The sequence below is a fragment of the Aythya ferina genome (assembly GCF_964211825.1).
Source record: "Aythya ferina genome assembly, chromosome: 2".
In the NCBI taxonomy this organism is placed as follows: Eukaryota; Metazoa; Chordata; class Aves; order Anseriformes; family Anatidae; genus Aythya; species Aythya ferina.
The window spans coordinates 140,602,197-140,626,706 of record NC_140297.1 but is presented as its reverse complement, the minus strand read 5'-3'; the positions used below and the strand labels follow the sequence as shown (position 1 = coordinate 140,626,706).

The 24,510-nt window shown below is 40.5% G+C and overlaps 1 protein-coding gene across 1 annotated transcript in view; it reads left to right on the top strand.

The window, feature by feature from the left end:
• The first annotated feature begins 7,949 nt into the window (after positions 1-7,949).
• Positions 7,950-24,510, top strand: part of LRP12 (LDL receptor related protein 12) — a 51,630-nt gene continuing 35,069 nt past the window's right edge. The window contains exon 1 of the mRNA XM_084511443.1: positions 7,950-8,321. Coding sequence (XP_084367569.1) covers positions 8,243-8,321 — 79 coding nt within the window. The 5' untranslated portion in view covers positions 7,950-8,242. The remainder of the gene's footprint in view (positions 8,322-24,510) is intronic.

Sequence of the window (24,510 nt, the reverse complement as noted above, 5' to 3'; positions counted from 1 at the left end):
TGCTCAGTTGGAGTGTGTCAAAGACTTCTACTAGCCTGACAGGAATATATTGAAAACATCATTTACAATAAATAAGTAATGTAACATAGTAGGACTAAAGCTTGAAAGGGAAAAATGAAGTGCAAAACTGTCTGGCACAGTGGAAAACTAACATGTAAATCAACTGAATCTAGGCCTAAAGACATTTTGTAGTATGCTGAAAGGCTTCCCTGATTTTCCACACTAACCCTAACACCCTGATCTCTGTGGCTACAGAGGAATGGGGAATACAAGGAGGTCTCTTCTGCCATGGATCTCCCATTCTCACTTACAGCAGATGCACTGAGATGTAAATTGGATTAGGACACGCAGGTCTTAATTTACTCCTGTAGCTCTAATGACTGGACATAAAATGTACTGTTGGTATATTTTCTGAAGTGTAGGTGACAAAATGTGAATGTCATTTTCCTTTCATATTTTTGTGTATTTTAAAAAGTTCTGAAATGCACTTTATCTTCTATGCAGTTTCATACAGGTTTGATTTTACAAATAAAGCTAAGTTTATACAGTAGATTTCAAATAAAGGTAGTTTACTCAGAGTAGACTACAATGCTCTATAAAATACCTTTGTACGTGTTAAAAAGATACATTAACTGCCTTACGTTCTAATTTGCATATGTATTTTGCACACACTTCACAACTAAAATGTTCATGTTCATCTTTTAGACTTGTAGAGCATTGCAAATGCCTGGCACTCTTAACATAGCGCCACATGGTGTTTGACTTAGCTTAAATGGGTGAGCATATAATGGTACTGCCAAGTTTTATGAGTCAAGTCATATGCAAAGTCTTATTCAGAGTCTTACGATTTTTAAGTAAGCATGTGATTTGGGGAAAGGGAAGACAAGACCTAAAATGACTCCTAGGCTGTTTGGAACTGGCACTACTAAAATTAAGGTGCCTGGGTAAGAATTTATTATTTGTATTATTCATATTAATATTTATTATTTATATAAATACAATACATATACACGTTTCTTCACATTTTGGACCTTTGACAGAGTAATTGTCATATTCAGAAGTTTAAGTGGAAACATGTAATAGTCCTTGGAAAGCTTTTGCTTAAAAAAGCAGTTGTCAATTACTGCTGGTTTTAGCAGCCGAGAGTGTATCTTAGAAACCCCTTCTCTAACTTTGACTAACCTATGAATTATGTTGAGGTCTGCAGTTAGTTAGATGATCTGACTCAGTTCTCACTAACCTTCACCTAAGAGGTATCATAATTTTTGGATTTTAGAGTAGACTTTCTGTTGCGAAACCAGTTTCACTCATGTGTTATGAGCCAAATTATGACTGCACGTTGGTTTCTACTGGATGGGACAGTGGAAAGGCAGGGTAACAATGAAGTAATGTAATCCTCCAACTGTCTGGTTCTTGTAGGGTTCCTCCCTCCAAAGCTAGGAGCTATCCTGCAGAGTGGTCACAAACATGCCCTCCTCTACAAGTTTACGCCATGTACTATTCCCCAAATTGCAACTCACATCTATGAAATGGCACGTATGGCTATGCCAAGCAAAATCTGGTAAGAATTTTAAAAGACAACCCAACTGCTATTATGAAAGAAAAACAACGTACTACATTCCTGCTTCTGGAGAACTGTAGAAATCAGATTTATCAATACTGAGGAGACTGAGTAAGTTTCTGAGAGAGATAAAGGGATGCAGAACTCCTCTGGCTGTCCTCTAACACTTGGATGTCACGGGTCCACAAGACAAACATGTGATCTGGATCCATAGCTAAAGATTAACTGTACTCATGAAAAGATAAAAAAAAAGTTACCTGAGCAAAATATTAACACTCGATGTTGATTGCATTTTCCTTGTTATGTTTACAAGTTATGTTTGTCTACATGCAGAACATTGCTACGACTATAAAACTAGACTTTTCTCCACTTCTTTTAACTTGGGCTATATTTTAGAAGTAGTTCACTACTTCAGACTTCATGCTGGCTCTGTGGGTTCTTCAGACTTCATGCTGTCTCTTTGACCAGTGGGGACATGATGTATAAATGCAGGCCAGATGCAGGAGGTTCTAATTTAACCTGATTAGAAAATCAAGAATATTACTAGTGTCAGTAAGCAGCTTGAAAAGATAATTGCTTCAAAAATTGGGTGTAAGAAAAAATAAATTGAATTTAGAAATAAAAAATGTAGCAAAAAATAATTTTTAAAAAGTATGTTTTTAATAGCTCATTTTACAGGAGGTAATTAGCCTTTTAGGTTTTGAAAATTGCTTATGAAATGTTCTGTTTGTAGTAAGGAGATTTTTGATGTTCTTTCTAATCATGAAGTCTTCTGTTTTGTTTTTTTCTCTCTTTTGGAATATTCAGGTGTTTGGTTGTTGATGTTGTTTTGTTTTGTTTCTTTCTTTCCTTTTCCCCTTGGTCTTTAGGCTTGTCTGCTCTAAAATTGAAATAACATTAATAGTTTAGTTCTTCATTCTGTCCATGTCTGAACAGTTGCTCTCTTTCTGTGACTGGCTAATTATTCAAAATTATTTGACTGTTTTATACAAATGTCTTTGCCTATAAATTCATTGCTTTACCTAGAACTTAAACTCAGGCTTTTTTATGGCTTCATGACAATGTTTTCTAAAAAAAAAGTGTTTATAGATGGGAAAAAAAAAAAAAAAAAAAAAAAAAAAAAAAGCAAACAACAACAAAATAGAAACCACAAAGGTTTTTGTAAGAGATTTTAGTGACAGAAGCTTCTTTCAGGTTTCAGCAAGCAGATTCTGGCAGATTCTGTTCCTTACTCCTGAGAAGCTAAATCCAAAGGTAAGGGAACGGCTGCTAAGTGCAGGCTGCTAAGTGCAGCCTTAAGTCTCTAAAGACTGAAGCAAAAGACTAGATTTTCTTCTGAGATGTGATGTGACTACAGGGTCAGATTCTCTACTATCTTTTGATGCTATTCAGCCAGTTTAGATAACCACAGATGCTTGTCTAATACACTGGTAATTCTATAGTAAAATTATACTAATACAGTGATTCTCACGCCTTTTTCTGGGTCTGGTATTAAGGATACAGACAGAGGAATGAAAGTATCACGAAGCTTGTTGATATTTGCCTGCCATCAAGGTCCACATTGCTACAATAAGACTCAAACTGCTTTAGTTGACAATAAGGAAATAACAAAAGCAGTTTTAACACCATTGTTGTTAACATGTTGTAGGTACTCATCTAAGCATTATGTTACTCACTGTAATTACAGACTGAATTAGGCCACACTTTGTCACAAGGTTTATTCCAAACTGAAGCTACTTCCGTTGGATTGTCTTTGCAGCAGCAACACACTTTAATAAATGAACAAGCTTGGGCAGCTTTTCCAGAACTGTCTAAAACTAAATAATTAGTCAATAGCCATTCACGCAGCATATGACAGAGGTGCTATTATTGTCAGGGAAACTACAGAGCCTGTGATAACAACTCATGACTTAATCTGAGCAGTTAGTTGAACATAACATGCCTGTAATATTTAAAGCATAATATCTAATACATGGGAAAAAAAAAAAGAAAAAAAGAAAAAAAAAAAAAAAGAAAAAAAATTACTATTACATTAGGGACATAAATTACTTTTAAACAAGCTAACAAATTTTGCAGGTAGTTTTTAAAACTTGCTTATATACAAATTCCTTTTCCCTGCTGGGGATCCAGTTGCTCCATTTAGACTTTAGGTAAAAGAGCTCACAAACTGCCTGCAAACCTACAGTTCCCAGATGATAAAACATGGAAAAAGAGCCCTGACTTATTTCAAGTGCTTTGTGGTAGTTTGAAAAAAAACAAAGTGGATCCCAGAGTCACTTAGTGGGGCACGGTGCTTAAACGAATATGCCCTACAGAATCAGGTTGACTGCAACGTCATGATGATGCAGCTACACTGTCACTGGCTCCAGACACACTTCATTTGCAGTTAGCCAAGCTAACTATTTGGACTGTTTTCCACTGCACATTGTACAGCATGTCCTATATTTGTACAGTCCTAAGCATAATGGGACCCTACCCTTGATTGGCCTCTAGACAGCAGCGATACTAATTATAAATATCAGGGAAGTAAATGATCACATAACACCTTTGATGCATTTTCTCCAGCATGCAACAGTATTAATATGTACTCCTGCACAATGCAAGCAGATTCTGATCTATGCAATATATTTTTAACACAGTGGACTTGATCCAGACATTTCTGGCACCATCTTCTATTGTCTTTCATCACTTTGCAGCAAAGTTATGTAGGGTACTCTAGACTTGAGGTAGCTGTGGTCTAGTATTAAAATTAATGTTGAATAAAAAATCAAGTCTTTTAGCACCCTTCAGACAAGTGCTGGGCAAACATCTGTTTGCCAAAAACTAAATATATATATATATGAAAAAAAAAAGGAAATGAAAAAATGAAACAAATCATTTTTGTCCCAGTCTATGTTCATATACTGTGCTGCAGAACAAATGAAAATCTGGGAGAGACATTCACTTCCTCTGCTGCCTACTTTTTTCTACTTTAGGTTTATAAATAATTGATTTGGAAAAAATACTACCATAAAATAAACATATTTAGAATTCCACTGATGTCTCTTTTATGATAAAATCCTTGAATTCTTCTGCAAAAAGAAGATGCAGTAAATTCAGACGTGGTAGAGATCTCACCCCAAATTACAATCTGACACTGAAAATATCAAGATTTCTTATGCCCTCACCGGAAGGGAGTTTCTGAGACAGAAAGTATTGAAACTGGTAGAGGAAAGTTATTTTTTACTTCATTAAGCTGAGATCTAGTCAATATCTTGAATTGTTCCCTTTCTTATTATGTATTAAAATGGTGCCGAGATGTCCCCACCAGAAGTTGGCATTAGGGAGACATGATGTAAGATTGCCCCCTGCAATTTTACAGACAGTCAGAGGAAGAGTACAGAGAAGGGAATGAACTGGGGAGAACTTTTACAATGGCTTGTAAAAGTGCTGTTACATCTGTGGGTGGCATTTGCTAACAGCATAGTCTGAAGGGACAAAAAAGAAAGGGTGAACTGGTGAGGAAGGTGTAGGAAGAGAAAAAAAAAAAAAGAGCAAGGATGGAGAGAATGAAACACGTGACAGGCAATGAAGTAAAGCTGAAGTGACTGTAAAAAGACAATCACTGAAAAGAAAGCAATGTGGAAAGTAAAACTGCAGGGTGATAAAGTAGTAAGTCGATATCATCAGTGGGTTCCTGATAATTCTTACTGAAGCTGCTTCAGTAGATTCACACGCCAACCTTGAACTTCAAGCAGAAGAACAACTGACTGTTATGAAACTCTTGGTTTGGTTCAAGGTCAATCATGTGTGCAATTTCAGGATAATTTATCTTTACCTGCCTTAAAATCCAAAAGAAAGACAGTGTCAACTTCCGTGCTGCTTAAAAATTACTTCTACTGATAAAATTTTATTTGTCATCTTCAGATAAGAGTAAAAAAATCCATGCAGTCATGATTAGAATTTTATGTATACACAGTTAAGATTTACTAGGCACTTTTCAGACAAAAGGAAAATGATACTTTTCGCCCAAACATCAAAGAGATTAAGACAGACAGCTCTTGGCAGAGGCCAACAGAAGGAGCAGCAAAATAGGAATAAGATTTTTTCTCAGATAACTTTGCCAGGAAAGGAATCTTTCTAAGTATGTCAAAGTTCATAAATTTGGTGAGCTTGCTAAGAGGACTACTGGAAAGATGTTACCTGATATCATGAGCATCTTGTCTGGACCTAACACATTCTCCTCCTTAGACTTAAAAAATCCAGTTCATCATAAGTAGGCAAACCAGAGCTTCAGAGGTTGTTCCTTAGGTCATTACATTACTATCTCACCTTTTGCTTGCCAAGCTCATTTAGTACAGAGGAAGGAGTCTTTTACATATCATCCTTTGCTTTGCATCTTTGAGAACAGTGTTAAAATTAAGCACATGATGCCAGGAGTTGATGCTTTGCTCTCCACTGCCTTGAATGATCAACCTGGGTAAACGATAAAGGGTAACCACTTGTTTGTGTGAGTGACTGAAAGCAGTTTTGCCAATAGGGATGTTTGGAATAGCATTTAATCTGAAAAGATAATTAGTGTTTTCTTTGTTGTGCAACTGAAGTCTCTGGAAAGAGAATCATATCACATCTCTCAATAACATGCAACTGGGTGGTAGAAATTGGGTTGAACTAGACAGACAAAAATAACTTTGGGAGGAGCAGAGAAAGGTTATGGATTATGTACTGATTTGTTTGTTTAATGTTGACCTATCTCTACAGCAGAGAGTTTAATGAGTTCCAGTAAGGACTTGCACCCAGCGAGTACAGCTGCAATTACTGTGGGAGGGTTAGAAGTCTCTGTGTGGGCACAGGTTCTGTGCTGCATCTGTTCATAAAGGCAGCAGTATCTTTCCCAGCAGCAGACTTCCTGAGCATCCTTCCACTGACCCCCCATTAATAATTAACAACAAAAAAGGGAATGGGATACACTGGGTGGAAATATAGGGCATGCGAGGTTTCAGTGAAGAAGTTGTTCAAACTTGCAAGTTTGAAAAAAAAAAAAAAAAAAAAAAAAAAAAAAGAAAGAAAAAGTTTACTGACTAAGACACTGTGAATTTATTTGTATAAACCTGCAAATAGAGGTTGTGTTTTTTTCTCCCTTTAAGTGCTATTTTTTGTATGCATAGTTATGGCTTCTGAGAGTTGAAGTCATGTCGCTCATAGGTTCAAACTGTGACTGGATAAATTTACCAAAGACTAATCCATTGAGAGTTATTAAACTCAATGATATCATCTATAATTCAGGGTGTTCCTGAGCCACAACTTCCCAGAGAGTAAGGGAACATTCAGGCTTGTCTGGTTTGTCTTCCTTCTTTAGTGACTATCACTGATACTTTATCTACTTCAAGATGCTCATCCATATAACAACCTATTTCCCCTACACACCTCCAAAAAAGACATATCCCCCAATATACTTCTTTTCCTTCTGAAATGAAACGGTGGGTGGGAAATAAACAGGGGAGGAATCAGGGAAGAGCAGTGAAAAAAAAAAAAAAAAAAAAAAAAAGTAAGGAGAAATAGAGCAATTGCCACAACCATCAACTTTCATGGAGCCAGAGCTCTGGTCGGATCCAGAACATCTGTTCTCATGATGTAGCAATGAAGCCTGACCTGTGTGATTTTTGTTCTTTTAAGAAATGGTAATAATTTATTTTCCTAATAAATCAGCACATCTAGTAGAGCTGAGGAGCTTTCAGGCAATAAACACTTCTCTAAGTCTGCAACTGACGCTGCAAAATTCTAGATAGAGATTGCACTGTGAATGCTACTTGCTTTTGATACTCAAACAATGGAGAGTGATAGAAACTGTGAAAAAATAAGGTCATTAAAAGGTGAAGGATGGTTAATTGTACATTAACAGAAACATACGGTGAAGGATGGTTCATTGTACGTTAACAGAAATGCACGGTGAAGGGTGGCTAATCGTATGTTAACAGAAATGTTCCGTGTCGAAGCTACACGTGTAGGTCCGTAAATCCGGATGCAACACATCCACAGCAGAGTTTAACTTTTTTGTTTACACATTCCTTTTCAGGTCTTATTTGTGAAACGCAGATTTGGAGGCCAGAAACGCCTCGGCGGGGGGCTGCCTGGCGTCTCGGTGCTTCGCCGAGCGGGCTGCATTTCACACACACGTTTTCAGGGCAGCGGACCAGGCCTGCACCAGGGGGGCTGCTTTCCCCCTCCCAGCCCCTCGGAGCCCACTTCGGGCCCTTCCCCTCACAGGTCGCGGCCTCCCCGCGGCGGGGCGGGCCGGGAGGTGCCGGGCCGAGGCCGGGCCCTCCCCCGCCGCCCCGCTCGGCTCCGCTCCGCCCCGCGGCTGCCGGCGGCGCCTCCATGCGCTCGGCGGGGCAGTGCGCAGCCGCGGCGGAGCCCAGCCGGGAGGAGGAAGCGTTTGCGGGGCGGAGGGAAGGAGGCCGAGGCCGGCGGAGGCAGCGGCGGCGGCTCATGGCTCCGCGGGCGGGCGGATGAGGAGGGCGAGTGCGGGCCGCTAGCGCTCCCCGAGGCCGCAGCTCCGGCGGGGGGGCGAGGCGAGGCCGGTTCTCTCTCCCCCCCCCCCCCCCCTTCAGCCTCCTCTCGCTTGGCGGCTCCGGCTGCGTGTCGGGGGCGCGGCGGTGGCAGGACCGGCTGCTGCTCGTCGCCTCGCCGCGGGCCGGGGTTATGGCCCCTTGGGGGAGCGCAGGAGGCTCCCCGGCATGGAGGTCAGCGCAGCTCCTGCTCCTCGTCGTCTCCTGCTGCGGTAGGTACCGGGGCAGCGACGCCGCCCGGGGTGGGGGGGTGGGGGGCGAACAAAGCGGCCTTTGGGCGGCGGGCCCGGGGTCCCTCAGCCCGGGGCAGGGCCCGGGGGCACCCCCCTGGACCGCCCCCGTCCTGCCGGCCGGCCCCGGGCTTCCCCTTCCCTTCCCTTCCCCCAGCCGCCGAGCCCGGCCGCTCCACGGCTCGCTCTTTGTGATTTCTTCTTGATTTTTTTCCCCCAACCCCGCTTGGGGGACGTGGGTGGAAATCTTCCTCAGGGAGGTCCTGCAGGCGGAGGCTGGGATTTGGCCCGGCTGCCCTCGCCTTTATCTCCCGCAGATGTCCGCGCGGCTGGGAACTCCGGAGTTGGTGCGCGACTGCACAAACAAAACAAACCCCAAATCCTCTGAGTCACGAGTCAGCGCCGGCTCTGGGCGGCGAGACGATGCCGGGGAGATGTTTTATGCCAGCCAGGTTGGGACGGAGGCCACGCAGGATGCTCCCACTGAGGGGTGCCGAGGGGGTGTCGAGGCGCTGCTGTCGGGCCAGGAGTTTGTGGCACGGCCAGCGCAGGCCTCGGACCTCTGCTTTTGTTTGGCGCGCCCGCAGCCCCTGCCAAAATGGCATTTCGTGGCTGGCTATGAACCCGTCTCTAAACAAAGCTGCTCACAAAAAATACATAATGATTGCGTGAGCGGCTGTGTTTACGCTGCTGCTTTATGGTGTGTAGGTAGCCCGGTGGCATGTAATAGGGCAAACCCCAGATGCTTTGCGGCGAGTGTTGTCTCGCTTTCCCTCCCGGAGTTGTGTTTGTTTTACAAACTTGAGTGCAGGCTCTGCCGCTGGGCCCTGACGTGAGGAGCAGCCGGCTGGCGTGGAGCTGGGCATGTGCCTCGCTCTCAGGGGGACGTCAACAGCGGCCCTGGGTTAGCCAATTCTGAAGTTGGTGCCTTTACTTTGAACATGGGATTGGGCATATTAAGGTAGAATCTGTTTTACTGTTCAGTAAAACAAACTGGAGGCCAGGGGGTTGATACACTCAGGTTTTGTCTGTGCAAAGGGCTTTGTCCAGTGTGTGCCTGTGCTGCGAATAGTGGTGCCTTGACTGTAGATACTCCGCATAAACTTTTAAGAATGCTTCCCATTTCATTGATTAATATATGTTTAAGTGAGTAAAAGTAAGATAGGCTTCTTCACGTAGAACTATGGTTACACCAGTGTCTGTAACTGAATAGTTACACTAGCATAGTTTAATTTTTAAGTGAGCCCCCTTGGATAAGCAAGGCAAGGTGCTGACCAACCTTTTAAATGCACACAATGCCAAAGAAGAGAGTATTTATGTAGGCTGGTAAAAAATCATATGTCAAAAGCTAAAGTGAAAGCACAAATGGAAAGGAGTTGGCTTGTGGTGAGCAGGAAATGGTGAAGAAAATCTCAGTTCTGGAGATGTTAAGTTATCCTTACGTTTATGTACTTAATGCGCTTGAGAAATGTAACTTCTGTGCAGAGGTTTTTTAACAAAGTCTATATTATTCTCTTATAATCTCCACAACTGAAATAAAAAGTGAAATTGCTAATTTTTTGTGACAAGCCTCACCAGCCAAACTTCAGTAGATAGTTTCAGGCTGTGGTGCTATAGATTTGGCACTGTTGTCAGCATTTCCACTGTAAAACTTAAACAAGCACAATCCTCTGTTGAGAGAGTGTGGGCGTGTTTTTTGGTTGTTTGTTTTAACAACTAAGTAAAATACGTGCGGAATAACATCTTTTATGGACCTTTACTCTAGGTTTTCCAAAGTTCAATCAAGTATGAGGAAGGCTCCATAACTCTTTGCCTCGCTGAGAAACCCGTTGCTGTTCATTGTCATCATTGATGTGAAGGGAAGGCAGCGTCCACTTTGTCAGTCTGCTGCCTCATCCTCTTGAAGGATTAATTTCTCCCTACAACTTCATGTTATAAATGTCTGAAGTTCTGAGCAATTTCACAGCTCAAAGGAAGGGAACTTTATTCTTCCCACACTAGAGCATCCAAGAGGAGAGCAATCATTTGCTATGTAGCGAAGCCCTATCTCTAGTACTCATTTTGATTTGTCTTGTTCATTTCTCTGGGGAGATGGAAGTGGGAGTGGGAAATATTCCCCATTAAAGCCTCTTACCTTCCTGTACAGCTGCTTTTAGTTCTTCCAAACTAAAATAATGTCACCATGAACTTTGATCAAGGCGCTGCTGACAGCAGAGCTCTGGACAGCAGTGTTGATCCTGAGCAGAGTCTTGCAGATATCGTTACGGTACTGTGTGTTATGGCTTTGAATTCAGTAGGCAGTGCTCAGGGTTAACACATACTTGGAGAAGCGGTAGTGCATTGCTTTGGTTTACTTCCATTATGCAGTTGCACAGCTATATCTAGAATTTTCCACTAATTAAAATACTAAATTCATGGAGGTTGGTATGTGGGCCTTGAGCTCTCCAGAGAATGTTTCTCTGTTTCCCTGTAGTTAGTGATTTTTTTTTTTCAAACCTTCCTTCTGATGATGACTGTAATTATAAAAAATTGAGAAGGAGGAATACTGATGTGTGAAATATTGGAATAGCACTGACTAACAAGAATTTTAGCTTGGTAGGATATTGGGCAGCAGTATTCACTTTTTAATATAACTGGCCTTCCTGTTGACTTGGAAATTTTCTATCCAATAAATACTTTATTATACATTTCTCTATACAATTCTGGCATGGCTTTTAACAGGATAAGCGTGAAGATATTTCTGCATATCTCAAAGGCCCTAAGAGTTGCCTGTTTTCAAAACAAAGCTGTATATTGCATTAAGTGATTTCTGTAGGGGAAAAACATCATTTGAGAAATTGGTCGTATTCTCTTGAGGGCAGGATTTTTCAAAACAGAGTTTGATGATTGATTAGCTGGAAATCAAATGAGTTTTGTTTTCTTGTTAAAACATCAGCTTGGATTTGAGAACTGAATTCCTATTACGTTAGATTTTTATTTAACCCTTGGCAGGATGATGGTTTATATCTTACAGGTGCTGTAATGCAGTGTTTTCAAGACCAGTTAGGGAGAGACTGGTGAGCAGAGTTCAAGTTATGAAAAGTCTCTAGAGTGGCACAGTGCAAAAACAAAGGCATGCTTTTGTTTGCCCTTTAGATGTGGTGTGGAGATGTGGATACTCACCTTTTTCAGACTGCTGCAGAGTCCAACTTTTTGTCTTAACTGTACCTGTCATCACACCATGTAGTAAGAATTTCTGTCCCACTCAACAGAAAACTACAGCAGATTTTATTGCATGTTGTAGAGTTGGTAGTGATCAATCCCGTGGTACAGTAGGCTAATTACCCTACTTCTGCCTTCACCGGACGTAATACGTATAAAAGAAAAGTATTTACAGAAGTGGGACTGTGTCACTGAAACAGCTCGAGGGCAGAACTTTGTGGCATGATAGAGATCGGTCTTACTTCTCCATATCTACAGGATGGGTTTGGGGCTTTACTTAAGTGCTGATGAATGAGAATCATTAGAAGAGGTCTGAAAATTGTTATTCCCAGAAATCATAATTGAAGCAATGTTGCATGTTACCACTGAGACTGCAGTGCTATCGACATTATTCTGGCCCATGAAAAGAAGAGACATACAGGCTTTAAAATGCTTAGTTCTGGATTAGTACCATCCCAGGTTTCTGTAGTATAAACATTGATTGAGGTTACAATGAGATCACACATAATCCATCGTTCATTTGTTTTTTCATGGTTTTAAGATCAGGCAGGTCATATCGTTAAAAAAGTTAACTAGTCTGGACCCAAATTTTAGTTTCATGTCAGTTTGCTGACAATGGCATGAGGAAAAATAAAATTTCCTTCATTCTTATTTGAAAGAATAGCTTGAATCCTGTAAGCAAGTAAAGTCTGCCAGTCAATTTATTTCATTTTCTAAAGAAGTTGTGCTATAAAGCCAGAACGCACTGTCATAAAGGAATGGCTTGGCTTAATAGACCATTGTACCTTAAACTCTTAAATGTCACTTTTTAGTGATACTTCTGGGATACATTGGACAAATATATTTTGCTAGGAAGTAAATCATATTATTGGCAAAACTGCTGTGTTTAACATATTAGAAAGGTTTTGTAGTCCTTAAAGAGAAAATGGCCTAATTTTAATGGCATAGCAATTTCTATTGTCTAAGAAGTTTATCATCTGTCAAGTTATGTAAGTACATACTCAACTGGCTGTTCAGAGCCACAGTTAGGTCTGTAATCAGAGTACCTGTGAGGTCATGTGGATAATGCTTTGAGTGTTTGTCTGAGAGGAGAAGAAAAAAGCAGATCCTAGACAACCTCATAGCAAAAAAAGAGTTTGAAAATTTTAATCTAAGGTAATTGGGGTGATTTTAAGTACACGCTAAATGAGAACACCTTCAGCCAGAGGATGAACAGAGAGGTACTTGTAGCTGGAATCAGGACGGAAGCCACCTGATTCCATTACTGTCATCAGAGCAAAATGTATAATTAGCTTGGCTTTTCCAGCTTTCTTCTGACATTGCTAGGAGGAGAAGAGCACTGCTGGGTTGGAAGGGCCCTACGGGTGAATCTGTGTGACTCCTTTGTTTTGCTGGATCCTATTTCAATATCAGATAGATGGGTACCACATCTGTATTTTTTTTTAACTGAGCACAGTATATATTGTTTTATATTTCTCCTTACTAAGACTTACAATTATGATCAGTCTTATGGTTCATTAACAGATCTCAAATTCTTAAAGTTAATATTTTGATATGTTAGTTACAGAAGTGCCTCTGCACACATTTACCTTTTACCATAGCTTTTATTTTGCCCTAGCTTTCCAAGATGTGGAAGGCATTTTTTTCATCCTTGTTAAGTAGGAGATTCATTCCCTTATTTTTTTTATTCATGAGTACTGTTTGTACTGCATACATAGTCTCTTTTTGTTTTTTTTTTTTTTTTGAGATGGCTCTGCATTTTCCAGGGGTAGTGCTCCATTTATATTGTCGCAGATAGTTAATAGTGATGCTGAGCACTGGAACAGCTAAGATATCTAGCAAGGCACTAATTGAGAGTGTGATGTGTTAACAAGCTTGGATTTTTATTTTTATTTTTGCTGTCTCACGGTTCACACAGTCGCACTTGTATGCAGGGCAGAATTGCTAGCTCGAACATTTTGTGGTGCCAATTATACTGAGGTGTCAAGTGGTCACTAAGATTCAGCCTGCTTAGTTGACGTGGCTTTAAGAAAACATTGGGTAGCAATGTGTTTAATAGCATGGGAGATGGCTGTGGATCCAAGTTCCTGTGTTTATCCTGTCAGTAGCAAGCAGTGCTCCCAGTGGTTTATATAGCAGGCTCTGTGATACTGTGCTCTGAAAAGTTGTGTTCTTCTGACTACATTTTGTGGCATTTTCTACCCTTGACTTTTTGACATAGTTGTTCCTTTAATAATATTTCATTACAATTAAAATTCACAATTGCATTGAAATACATAGCACTGATTCTCATGAATATCTAGGCTTAAACTACTACTATGAGTGTGACTGACAGGTGAGTGCAAATACTTCCACAGGCACTCTTCTGGACTTGGTTGTGACTTCGTGCTCTGACCAGATGCTTTAAACTTGGATACACTGCCACTTTCTACACTGTTAACCTGTTGTTGAAATAAAGGCTTTTTAGCAAGGCAAATATATTTAGTAGTGATCCATTCGATTTTTTCCCCCTCTAATCTTACAGTTTGAATCTTAGGTCATGAGGGCATTGGTGATAAGTTGCTCAGCAGTTTCTTGAGGAACAACTTTCTGGAAGTAGGCAGGAAAAGGTGTTAATCTGTTTTTGCCCTAACTTGTTACTGGAACAAAAATCAGAAAGCAGTGATAAAAATAAAATAACTCCTTTAAATGGAGTGCATTCTGGGGGGAGGGAGTTGATGGCCATACAGAAACATTTGGCTTAGTAGCTGCGGTTGTCATAAGATAGTCTCTCTTTTCACATAAGCATCTTGTGATTTATAGGTACTTTCTAGTTGGTTAGGGAAATTTGCTTGACATGCAAGAAAGCTGAACTTAACTTACCGAGAGTTGCAAACTTTCTGCAAAGCAATGAAAGTGCACTATTTGCATTTCTGTGGAAGGTGAAAGTAAGCTTGAGCTATGTTTTCAGGCTGTGATTTACATGTTTGCACGCACCTGATTGTGTGTCTGTAATTCGTGACCATCCTTCCCCTAACCGAGATGTTTCCTCTGCCAAGTGGAAGTCCCCGGGACCGACTTTGTGTAGCAGTTCAGAGCAGTGTTTAGGTCAGTTGCAGACAGAAAACAGGAAAGTGATCCTCTAACAAGCAGTGTGAGCACACTGGTATGTGGTGGAAGACTATGGTGTTCAAAACTTAGGAACAAAACACTCGGTAGAGGTTCCTGTAACTTGGTTTTATGATTCTAGCTTTGTGTGAACCTACTGGGAGACAGGTCCCTCTAAAACTACAGATTGCGGGAACAGGTCTCTCCTGAACAAGATTACTTTTCCTCTAATCTATGCATCTATACTATCTTACTAGAAATAAGTTTGTTCTATTCAATGTCTCTTAAAAAATTGATGAGCTTATTCATTTAAGGAATTGTTCCTTTCAGAATAACTTTGTCATTCTGAAAGTTTTCAGAAGCAAGCAAATTGAGAACAGAAATTGGATGTCTCGTTGATGTGTCTCAGCGAGGGGAAAGCACGTGCTTGTGTTCATGTGTTCTGGCTCCTAGGCTTTACCTGTATGTGAATTTTCATTAAGCATATTAGAATCCAAGAATGAGTTAGTATACCCTCATTGGGTATTTGACTGCAAGTAGAAGAAAGTAAAAGCTTCAGTTAGGGATATCTTAGTAACTGGGATTGAGCATGCTAGGGTCACCTCATTTAGTAAACAAATCCTCATATATAAAAATGCATAGCTTTAAGTGGAGGCCTTAGCACTCCCCTTGTTTTCCTGCTGAAGGAAGCCCTTTCCAAAGAGTGAACGATTCTAGAGTCCTAATTAACATGCTGCCTTATTCGTTGCATTCGTGTATTTACTGCAGTCTGTTCTTCATACTGCTAAGCAATTACACTTTTCCATTTGCTCTCTTCTAAAGAAGTGCTCAGAGACAGTGCACAGGGATTTAACTCTAAATGCGTGTCTAAACAGTATGGAAATATTTGTAACTGGACTTGGGAGAGTTCCTATTTCTTTTTTTTTTTTTTTTTTTTTTTTCCAATTTATAATTATTAAGTACAGAGATGCAACATTTCTCCTTTCCATGATGCAAACACCAGTTTAAATATTCCCAAAGAGATGCCTGTTGGCAAGTCAGGAAGATGAATGATAAAATTGTCAGACACCAGTGATCATACTGACGTGCAGCTGGATGTACTGCTTGGGACTGATTTGGGTAGTTGAGTAATTAGTAGAAACTGAGCTCCCATCTGTGTGCCTTTCTGTTGCTTATATGTTTCCTACCCTAAGGTTTGAATAGAATGACTGGTTCCATGGCTAGAGGTACTCATGGAGACTGGAAAGTTGGGATGGCAAAGAAGGAAAGACTGGAGAAGACATGTTCATGTCTAACAGTGGCAGAATCACGCTTTAATACGGAAGGGAAAGTGCAAGCTCTCGGGGAGAACAGCTGGTACTTAAGAGGCTGTGAAAATGGCAGTAAGGGGAACAGTCTTTTTATTTTAAGGGGTGTTATGGTGACTGTGTGAGCATCTAATCAGTCTAAGTTGTTACTCTTGGGAATTACCAGCAGTCAAGAAAAAGGATTGGAGTGCAGCTGGTCTTGCATGTGAGTCCGTCTCTCCACGTGGTCTGTCTCTCAGGTCTCAGGAGTATGCTCAGGCAGCGGGATGTCACAGAAACTTGAGATTCCTGCTTCTTACCTGTACTTCAGAAGAGATAAGTGAATGAGCAGAGATATTAGAGGATTTCTGTAGCACAGCGTATGGCTTTTGTCAGCATTTTGAAACATCCTTTTTTTGTGACCCTGGCGTGTGTTCCTCTTCTTGCTGACAGGGCGTTTGGGCTTTGTGCTTCGCTGCTGGCTGCGTCTCGGCGCCGCATGCTCCTCGAGTGTAGTTACTGCTGACCTCCCTGTCGCGGCTGATCCAGCTGCAGCGCTTCGCAGTGCCTGATGTTGTCTGGCTGTCTCGCTCCCCTCCCTGATGTGAAGTCGTCTGTTGTGTCTGAGCACACTGCAGCGAAGCTTCAGTGCTACCACAGTTCTAAAGTAAAGAGTAACCCAGCATACCAAGGCTGAGTGATAGTGTTACCACTCTCTTGTGAAGTCCACAATGCTAAATTTCTGTTCTTCAGCTGTGGAAATCTGTGAACAGTATCTGGGACCTGTAGAGCCCTTTTGCCTTAATACTGTGAATGTATAAGACTTGGCAAAAGGAGCATATCTTTGTCTTCTTGCTGTAGTGAGGAGCACAGTCTGCTTTCCCTGCTGTCTGTTGGAGCCACACAGCTTGTCTGTGGTGCCTTTGGGTCCATGAGGAGTTTTCCTGGAACAGGAGATGCGGTATTCCAGATGTGCAGGTTAGAAGGAGCAGCAGTGCTGCAAACTGTACAGTGTAATGGTGTCTCCTGGGGTGAATCCCTTTGAAGTCAGGCTGCCTAGAGTGTCTCACTCCTCATGGATGGGGAGTGAGACCCCTCTCTGCACTCTCAACTAACAAAAAGTTAGTGCTCAATGCTGACTTTCTAGAAGCACTACCGTGAAAGATACAGCAGTACATCTGTCTCAAAATGTCAATTAAAACCATGGAGGCCAGGAATATATATGCAGGGACGAAGTGAGTGTGTTTGAATCGCTCTTACTAGTTTTCTAGAACTCACCCTAGTTTCTGGTTCTGCAAAGGAGACAGACCTGAACTCTGGGTAGCTGTTTCAGGCTTTGCACATGAAGGAATTCGCCATAAAATGCAGTAGCTTTTAGAAATTATTAATAACCAAAGTAAGTCAGAATTTAAATTTTTAATCTGAGACCCTGCTTGCTGACCGTAGCGTACGTTTGGGAGCCTATAAATTGCTCAAAGCACTTAATTTGAAATAAACATCCACACTTTCTCATGCATGCATGTTACTTAAGTAAAACGATCACATCAAACAGTAGCTTTTTTTCCAAGGGAGGATGACGTATTCTGATGAGGAGAGCTGAAATAGCTTTAAAGTTGAGAGTTGCTGCGCACAATTTATAAATTATTGCTGTATATATGTAAGGATTATGGCATCAGATCCTTATTAAGCATCTCCTTCATGCCTGCACTGAAGTGCTGTATACTTTGATATGTTTTTGAAGTGTCTGAAGATGTTTTATTTTACTTAGACATGTAATCGGGGTTTGTGTTTTGCAGTTCATGAGGTTCCCTTGTTCTGGGCCTGCTCTTTTCCCTATATCTGGAAATCTGCTATTGAAGAGAAGGGATGTGTGCTTAACTGAGAGATACGCTTTGTTATTACATAAAAGTGGATAAATAGAAATTTGAACATGTAGGCATTATGTCTGACATCGATCTTCTACTTGTCACCATGCTGTGTCATATTTCTTGCTATTTTAAAATTCTATGCTTTTCTTTCAAAAGAGTGTAGGAGCAAGTGCTGAATTTTGTTAGCAGGTTGGCTTTTAATAGAGTGAAATGTCTGCCTGTATGTGTAATTTTTAACTATTTATTCTACAGCAGAATTAGTGCTTTGAAGCCTAATTTACCCATTTTCCTTATCAAGCTATATTCCTTAGAAAGGAAATCCAAGCCTTAGAACTGCTCTGTGGAAATACAGAGTGAAGCATGGTCATGATGTATTTATTTATTAGTGTTACCACATACTGAACAGCTGCCTTAACCTTTTCGTAGTGAAGTTAGTTATTGACTTCATCTGTAATTCTGCTAATGGAAATTGACAACATTGAGGTAAACCTCTGGTTTTCTGATGTGCATATAACTTTGTGTAAGTGCTAATGAATTTTCTGGCTGTTTTGACTATGCATATACCTATTTGGAGGGGGAAAGGGTGTGGACTTTTAATCTAAGCTCAGCCTTGACTTTGCTGTGCTTTGTTGTGATCAGTGTAAATTTTACTGCTGCTGGCATCAGTAAGACCGAAGTCAAATCAAAATGAACTGCTTTTAAAAACCAGGTAAAATTGTTACCTGCAGTTTCATAACTATAAGCAAGGAAATTGACTTTAGACCTTAGGAATTTTCTCTGGCATGTTTATTAATTCAAAACTATCTTTATTAAAAGCTGCATTGGTAAATTTTACCCAGCCAGGGTTATTGTAGGGTATTCATCTATGGTTTAGGTGATCCACTTCAGAAAGCTATGCAGATCCTGAGAGGATAAAAGCTAACATGAATGAGTTGCACATTCACTCTTAGCTGCAGCAAGCCTAACAGTCTGGGGACTGAACTGGATAAAATGCTTCTAAGAGTGTATATACAGACCTCTTGAGAAACCACGTTGTCTTAGTGTGTCCCAACACTGGTAATAACAGAAACTGTGTAAAAGTCAGTGCTTAGCCTCTGTGTATGTCTGTAGGTGATCCTGAAAGGAAAAATCAAGTAAGTAGTCAAGTGGATAACAATCAGTGGTGGAGTATAAACAGTGCAAGAATTTGCAAGTATTCTGTCTTCACAGTAGGCACTTATCACAAATAAGTCGTACTCTTCAGTTTTGCAATATATACCAACTTCAAAGTACTTCCTAATTTTAGAAAGTAATGTATTTGTAGTATATACGCACACAAGATGAAGAATGACGAACTCATACCATGAAATATTCCATACTTCCTTTATACTTCTTTCCCAGAACCATACTTTGTGTATGCCCTCTTCCTTTTTTTTTTTTTTTTTTTTTTTTTTTTTGAACAGCAAATGCACAGCGAAACCCATGTCCTTAAATTGTGGCTTATTATTATTCATTGGGCAGAGTTGCCAGTAGGAATTGTATGGGATGTAATCTGCTTTCATCAATGCACAAGTCTAACAATGCTTGTTATGCAAATTGAAAAGAAGCTACATCTGAAAGAATACAACTGCCTGTCAAATTTGGTTAATGGTATTAACCTAAAGTACTAGTATCTCTGCACATGGCTATTTTCCAAAGCTTTCTTCATCCCATTCTTCACAAGGCAGTTTGTTTCACTCGAACAGTGGTTGAATTTGAGTGTCCCAACAAATAGCTGCTGTTTGAGGTTTTTTCCCTAGTTGACTGTTCCTTCATACGGAGCATCTCTTTGTAAGAGGGCACTTGTGTATCAAACAATGACTTCCTGGTGCTAAGCTTTCTTAAAAATAGGCTTACGCTGGAAGGATACCATCAACCTAACTGACACCTAAGTTTTCTGTGCTTTACTGATATGACCTGCTTGGAAAGAAATCTTCAAAGAACACTTTTATTTTAGAATATTTTTTTTGTGCAGTTGTCTAAAAGCTCTTTATTATCTACGGATTAAGCATTAAGATGGCCTAATAACCCCTCACACTAATAGTGTTCCTGTGAAGTATTCTTGTTTACAGGGTAGAAGTTGAAGCACAGAAAATAAAAAGCTGCTCCATAATTGTTCTTGAATAGAGTCTGCTATTTCCCATTTCCTGTCATTTCTGATTTTGTGCGTACAGTGGGGAGCATCGGTTTGGCTTAGCTTAAGGCAGAGTCAATGTGGGAAAAGGCAAGTTTATTAAAGGAATGAGAGGCAACAGGAATGTGACTTACTGATCTGAACCTGTCTTCAGAGAAGTCTCTTTTTCTCACTTCTCAGTGTAGGCAGACGAGTCTGATTACTTAAATGCCTGAAGCTCAGTAGCGTGCAAGTCCTGAAGTGTACTAAGTACATGTATCTTGGAGGCTGGCTTCGCACCTGGAAAATTGCCCACTCAGAGGAGGGAAGATAAAGGGTGAAGAGTGGTCCTAAAGCATTTAAATGCAAATGGCACCCTTTTGGGAAGGATGCAATCGCTGAATTTTAGTTTAACTGGAAGGAGGCTGTCTTGAGAGCAGTGTGTCTGTTACCACTGTATTTGTAACTCCAGCTCCTATCCTGTCTGTTTTTAAAACTGTAAGTACCAACTCATTTCTCTCGTCCCCAAAATGCTAGTCCTCTTCTGCTTGTAAGGAGTAAGGCCCACTGTATATATAAGCTACTCTTTGTTAAGTGAGTGGATGCAGTTCAGTGATGATCTGCTGCTGCTGGATAGAGACCTCCTTCAGACGAGCCATTTTACTGGAAGCAGGAAAGTACAAACGTTTCTTCTCAAGAATTACAGCGTTCTGTGTGGAGTTTCCCATTATGTGTTACCCATTTAGTAACAGGTAATTTTGCAGCGAAACATTTGTGAACACAAGTAGAAATACACATTGTAATGAAATTAAAACTGGATTTTGGGGACTGTTACCCTTCTGCCAAATGTGGTAGAAATAGGCCAAAGTATTGAGAAATGGGTGTAGAGATGCACACAATTGCACTTATACTATGTGATCAATTGAAAAATAGTCTCAAGTTGATACTCAGCCAGATAAGAGTGAGAATGAGTAAACTGAACAACTCCAAGTGGCTTTGGGAGTATCAGGTTGTGAACTGGGTGGATGGTGGGTTGGGCAGTAATTGCATTACTTGACCTTCAGCCATCTAGTACTCCTCTGAATGGTTCTGGCAGGAATTTTCTGAGGAAGAGTAGAAACATTTTGATATAGTATCCTATATCTTTAATAAGATTTTTTTTGATGGTGGGCCACTGGGGACCCAGGAGTTGGACTCAATGATCTTTGTGGGTCCCTTCCAACTCGGATATTCGCTGATTCTATGATTTTTTTTTTTTTAAATACTGTAACTGGACTGCAGAAAAAAAATCGTAAGTTGTTAAAGCTCTTAGCAGAAAGGAAGTTAATGTCTTACATAAATGTGTGGGAACGTTTTTCAGTCAAGATGGGAAAAATAAGAGCTGAAAGAGTTTGTGTCGAGACAAAAATGGAGAAATGGCGTACTAGGTGTAGGGATAACGTGCTGGAAAGTAATTATGAGTCTGAATGTCAGAGTAAATGGTGATAAGGATTTTGGAAATACCTGTTAGAGCACATTCTCCTCTCGGAGGCATTCATTCCTCTGATTATGTTCAAGCCTACTTGGGCTTTTGTCATAGGAACTCTCTCCTAGAGTGTGTGTGTTGGGGTATGTTCACTCCTGCTGCTCTGCCTTCACCTCCCCAGGGGAGCTGGGCCTTTGGTAAGGTTCTCAAGTGTACTGTGGTGTGAGGCTTGCTGTGCTTTTTTTGTGAACATCCCAGGGTCTGGAGGGGAGGGGGAGCACTGTGAGTGTGTGAACCCTCATTTATACTTCTGCCCTTGTGCGCATCAGCCCAAGAACAGGAACATGGCAATTCAGCAGCCTCATGCAGTGCTGGAGCTGAGAGGGATGGTGTAGCCTCAGGTATGGCCACGATTATGAGATCTGCTTCAGTTAAAGGAAGCAACTTACTTCTTGGCCATCCATCTCCGTAGAGCTTTTTCGTTAAGATGGTAACGTTAGGTGGAAGTGAATGGTCCAGTTCACAGCTCTGCAAATGTGCCTGTCTATTTCAAGGTTGTCCCTGACTTCTTAAAATCTGATCTTTCAAATCACCGTGAACTTATATTTGAAACATGAAGGTTCAGTGTGCCGTGAGACACCAAAATTGGCGTTATTTGACAGATAAACAAATAAACATGTCATAAATTTTCTAGACATTTCCAATTTCTTGCAAAACGCTCAGATTCAAATCATGATTGTGCTGCACTGAGGTACACTTACGTGCTTGGCAGAGGTGCATCTTTACATGTTTGAATGATGCGGAGGAAAAAAGGATGTCGTTTGAATTCTGCATTACGGACATAGCTGTGTAAAGCTGAAGGTTGCGGGACTTCTTTTGCGTGCTTAGAGTTGCTGTAATATAATAAAACATGGGATTTTGTGACCCATACAATGTAGGGCTTTTCTTACTGCCTCTATTGAGAGTAAGCACAGAAGGTGCATTTAGGGTCTTACAGACAGCCTTCATTGTATACTTTGGCAATCTACAAGTCATTGTGATCACTTAATTTCTGTAAGAAGTAATAGTCTTTCAAAAAAACTCCAAGTTTTCCAGTAGTAATTTCTCTTTCCCCGCTGTGAAACTGCATTCTTGGGACATTTTACACAAGTGTTTTGAAACAAACTTAGGTCTGCCCTTTTCAATGAAGTTACATATGCTGTGGCTGTCTTGAAATCTTGCTGTACTCTGAATTGCGGCTGCCTACACTGGCTGTCAAGTCAAATGCTTATTCAACCCTACAGAAAGGATTTCTTTGCTTCATTTTGCAATTGTGCTATCCAACAGTCTCTTGTTTCTAGGTCCTGATAGTAGAAGATTGTTTATCTTTTTTAATTACTGTGAATCCCCGTGGCGAGAGGCTCCAGTACCCTGCAGTTCTTTCCAATGAGAAAAAGAAGTACTCTGGCTGTCGCATGCACTTCTTTTCATTGCATATAGAGGTGGCCGTGTTAACCATCTCTTTATATTGCAAGTACTATTTTACAGCTGTTTTCATGTCACATCTCCTCTTGTCTCTATAGCTACCTCTAACACAAAATAGTTCAGACTTTCCTAAATGCTTCCCAAAGTTTCCAAGGGACAGACCTTTACATTTGGTGTGCAAAAGTCTGAACTTTGATTTGGGTTATTTGGGAGAAAGAGGGAAGACGAGGGAGAATGAGGGATCTAAGCACCGAGTAGCTCTTAATCAAAGTTCTGCTTCACTTGGTTTTACCATCCTGTTGGTCTGCAGTGGTTCTTTGCTGATAGCTTTCGCACTTATTAACACTACTCAGGTTTGTCCATTTTTCCTTTTGTGCTTCCCACCACCTGGGTAGATGTCTACATGAGATGCACAAAGCTGTCACACTTGCTTTCTTCAAACATTCCGGCCGCTGCTGTGGTTCCTATAAAGCACCACCGTTATGTTTTGGCACCTCATGGGCTGGGATTTCCAATTGTTTTATATATTGTTCTCTCTTACTGTCTGTTCCTTTAGCTGGTAAGCTGTAACATACACTGTTCTCACAAAGCAGGGAGCTCTGTGGAGCAATAGTTGCTTTTTGTGTTTGTGTCTTGCTTCTGACAGTAAAGTTATAATGACGATAAATGCTTACTTGCGCTTTTAGGAAAAAATAAATAAAAAAAGAGCAGTATATCATTGTGTTTTACAGCTACTATGAGCTAAGTAGGGGAGAATCTAAACTTCTTGCAAATTCACTTTTGCAGATGTCATTTCAGACACCCAATGTCTGAAATCAAAAGTGTTAAACACTGTTTCATAATGTGCAAAGTACAACACGAGCATGTTTCTTGCAGGACAAGAATCACAATTTTAACAGCAGATAACATAGGAGGGGAAAAAAAAAAACTTGCATTCCAAAGACAGGGAAATAAATACTGGTTTGAGTCTTGGAGTTTTATACATGTTCTCTATTGTTCTTTAATTAGATAAATACATGTAGTCTAATTCTAGCCTTTTGAAAATATTCATTGAGCTCCTGAAATTTACTATTTTAGGATCAATGACTTGTGCTGTAACTGAGATTTTTAGTGCAAGTATATGTGGGTCTTGCTTAAAACATAGGAGAGAAAATAAGCCTTACTGGATCGTAAATTTTACTGGATATTTGCCTTGTTATTTGTTTGTTTTTATGAAACTAACGTGCTTTCAACAAAAAGAATGAAAAAATAGCAAGGCTGCCATGTACAGATTTCTTCTATGGGTGGTGCACATACTCGTGCAAGTGTGTGCACACGTGTTTGTACCAGGAATGTGCCTTGGCTATTAAAGATCTTAAGAAAATGAATTTCATGTATTGTAGGCAATCTGTCTAACTAAACGATCTAACTAATGTCTTCTTTTTGAATAGAAGCAATTCACGGTGAGTTTTGAGGAATGCAGCATGTTATGACTGGCAACCTGCAGCAAATTCAGCTCTTCCTAACTCCTGAGGATATTTAATAAACAGCATAGTTTAGGCAAGTCTAGAAAATTATTGTAGCTATTTAATAGCCTTTTCTGTCATAGCTATTGAGATTTTGAAACTGACAACTGTAGAGGAGCAACTGCGTGAATTGAATGTCTTTTTATTAGTGAGAATAGAAATGT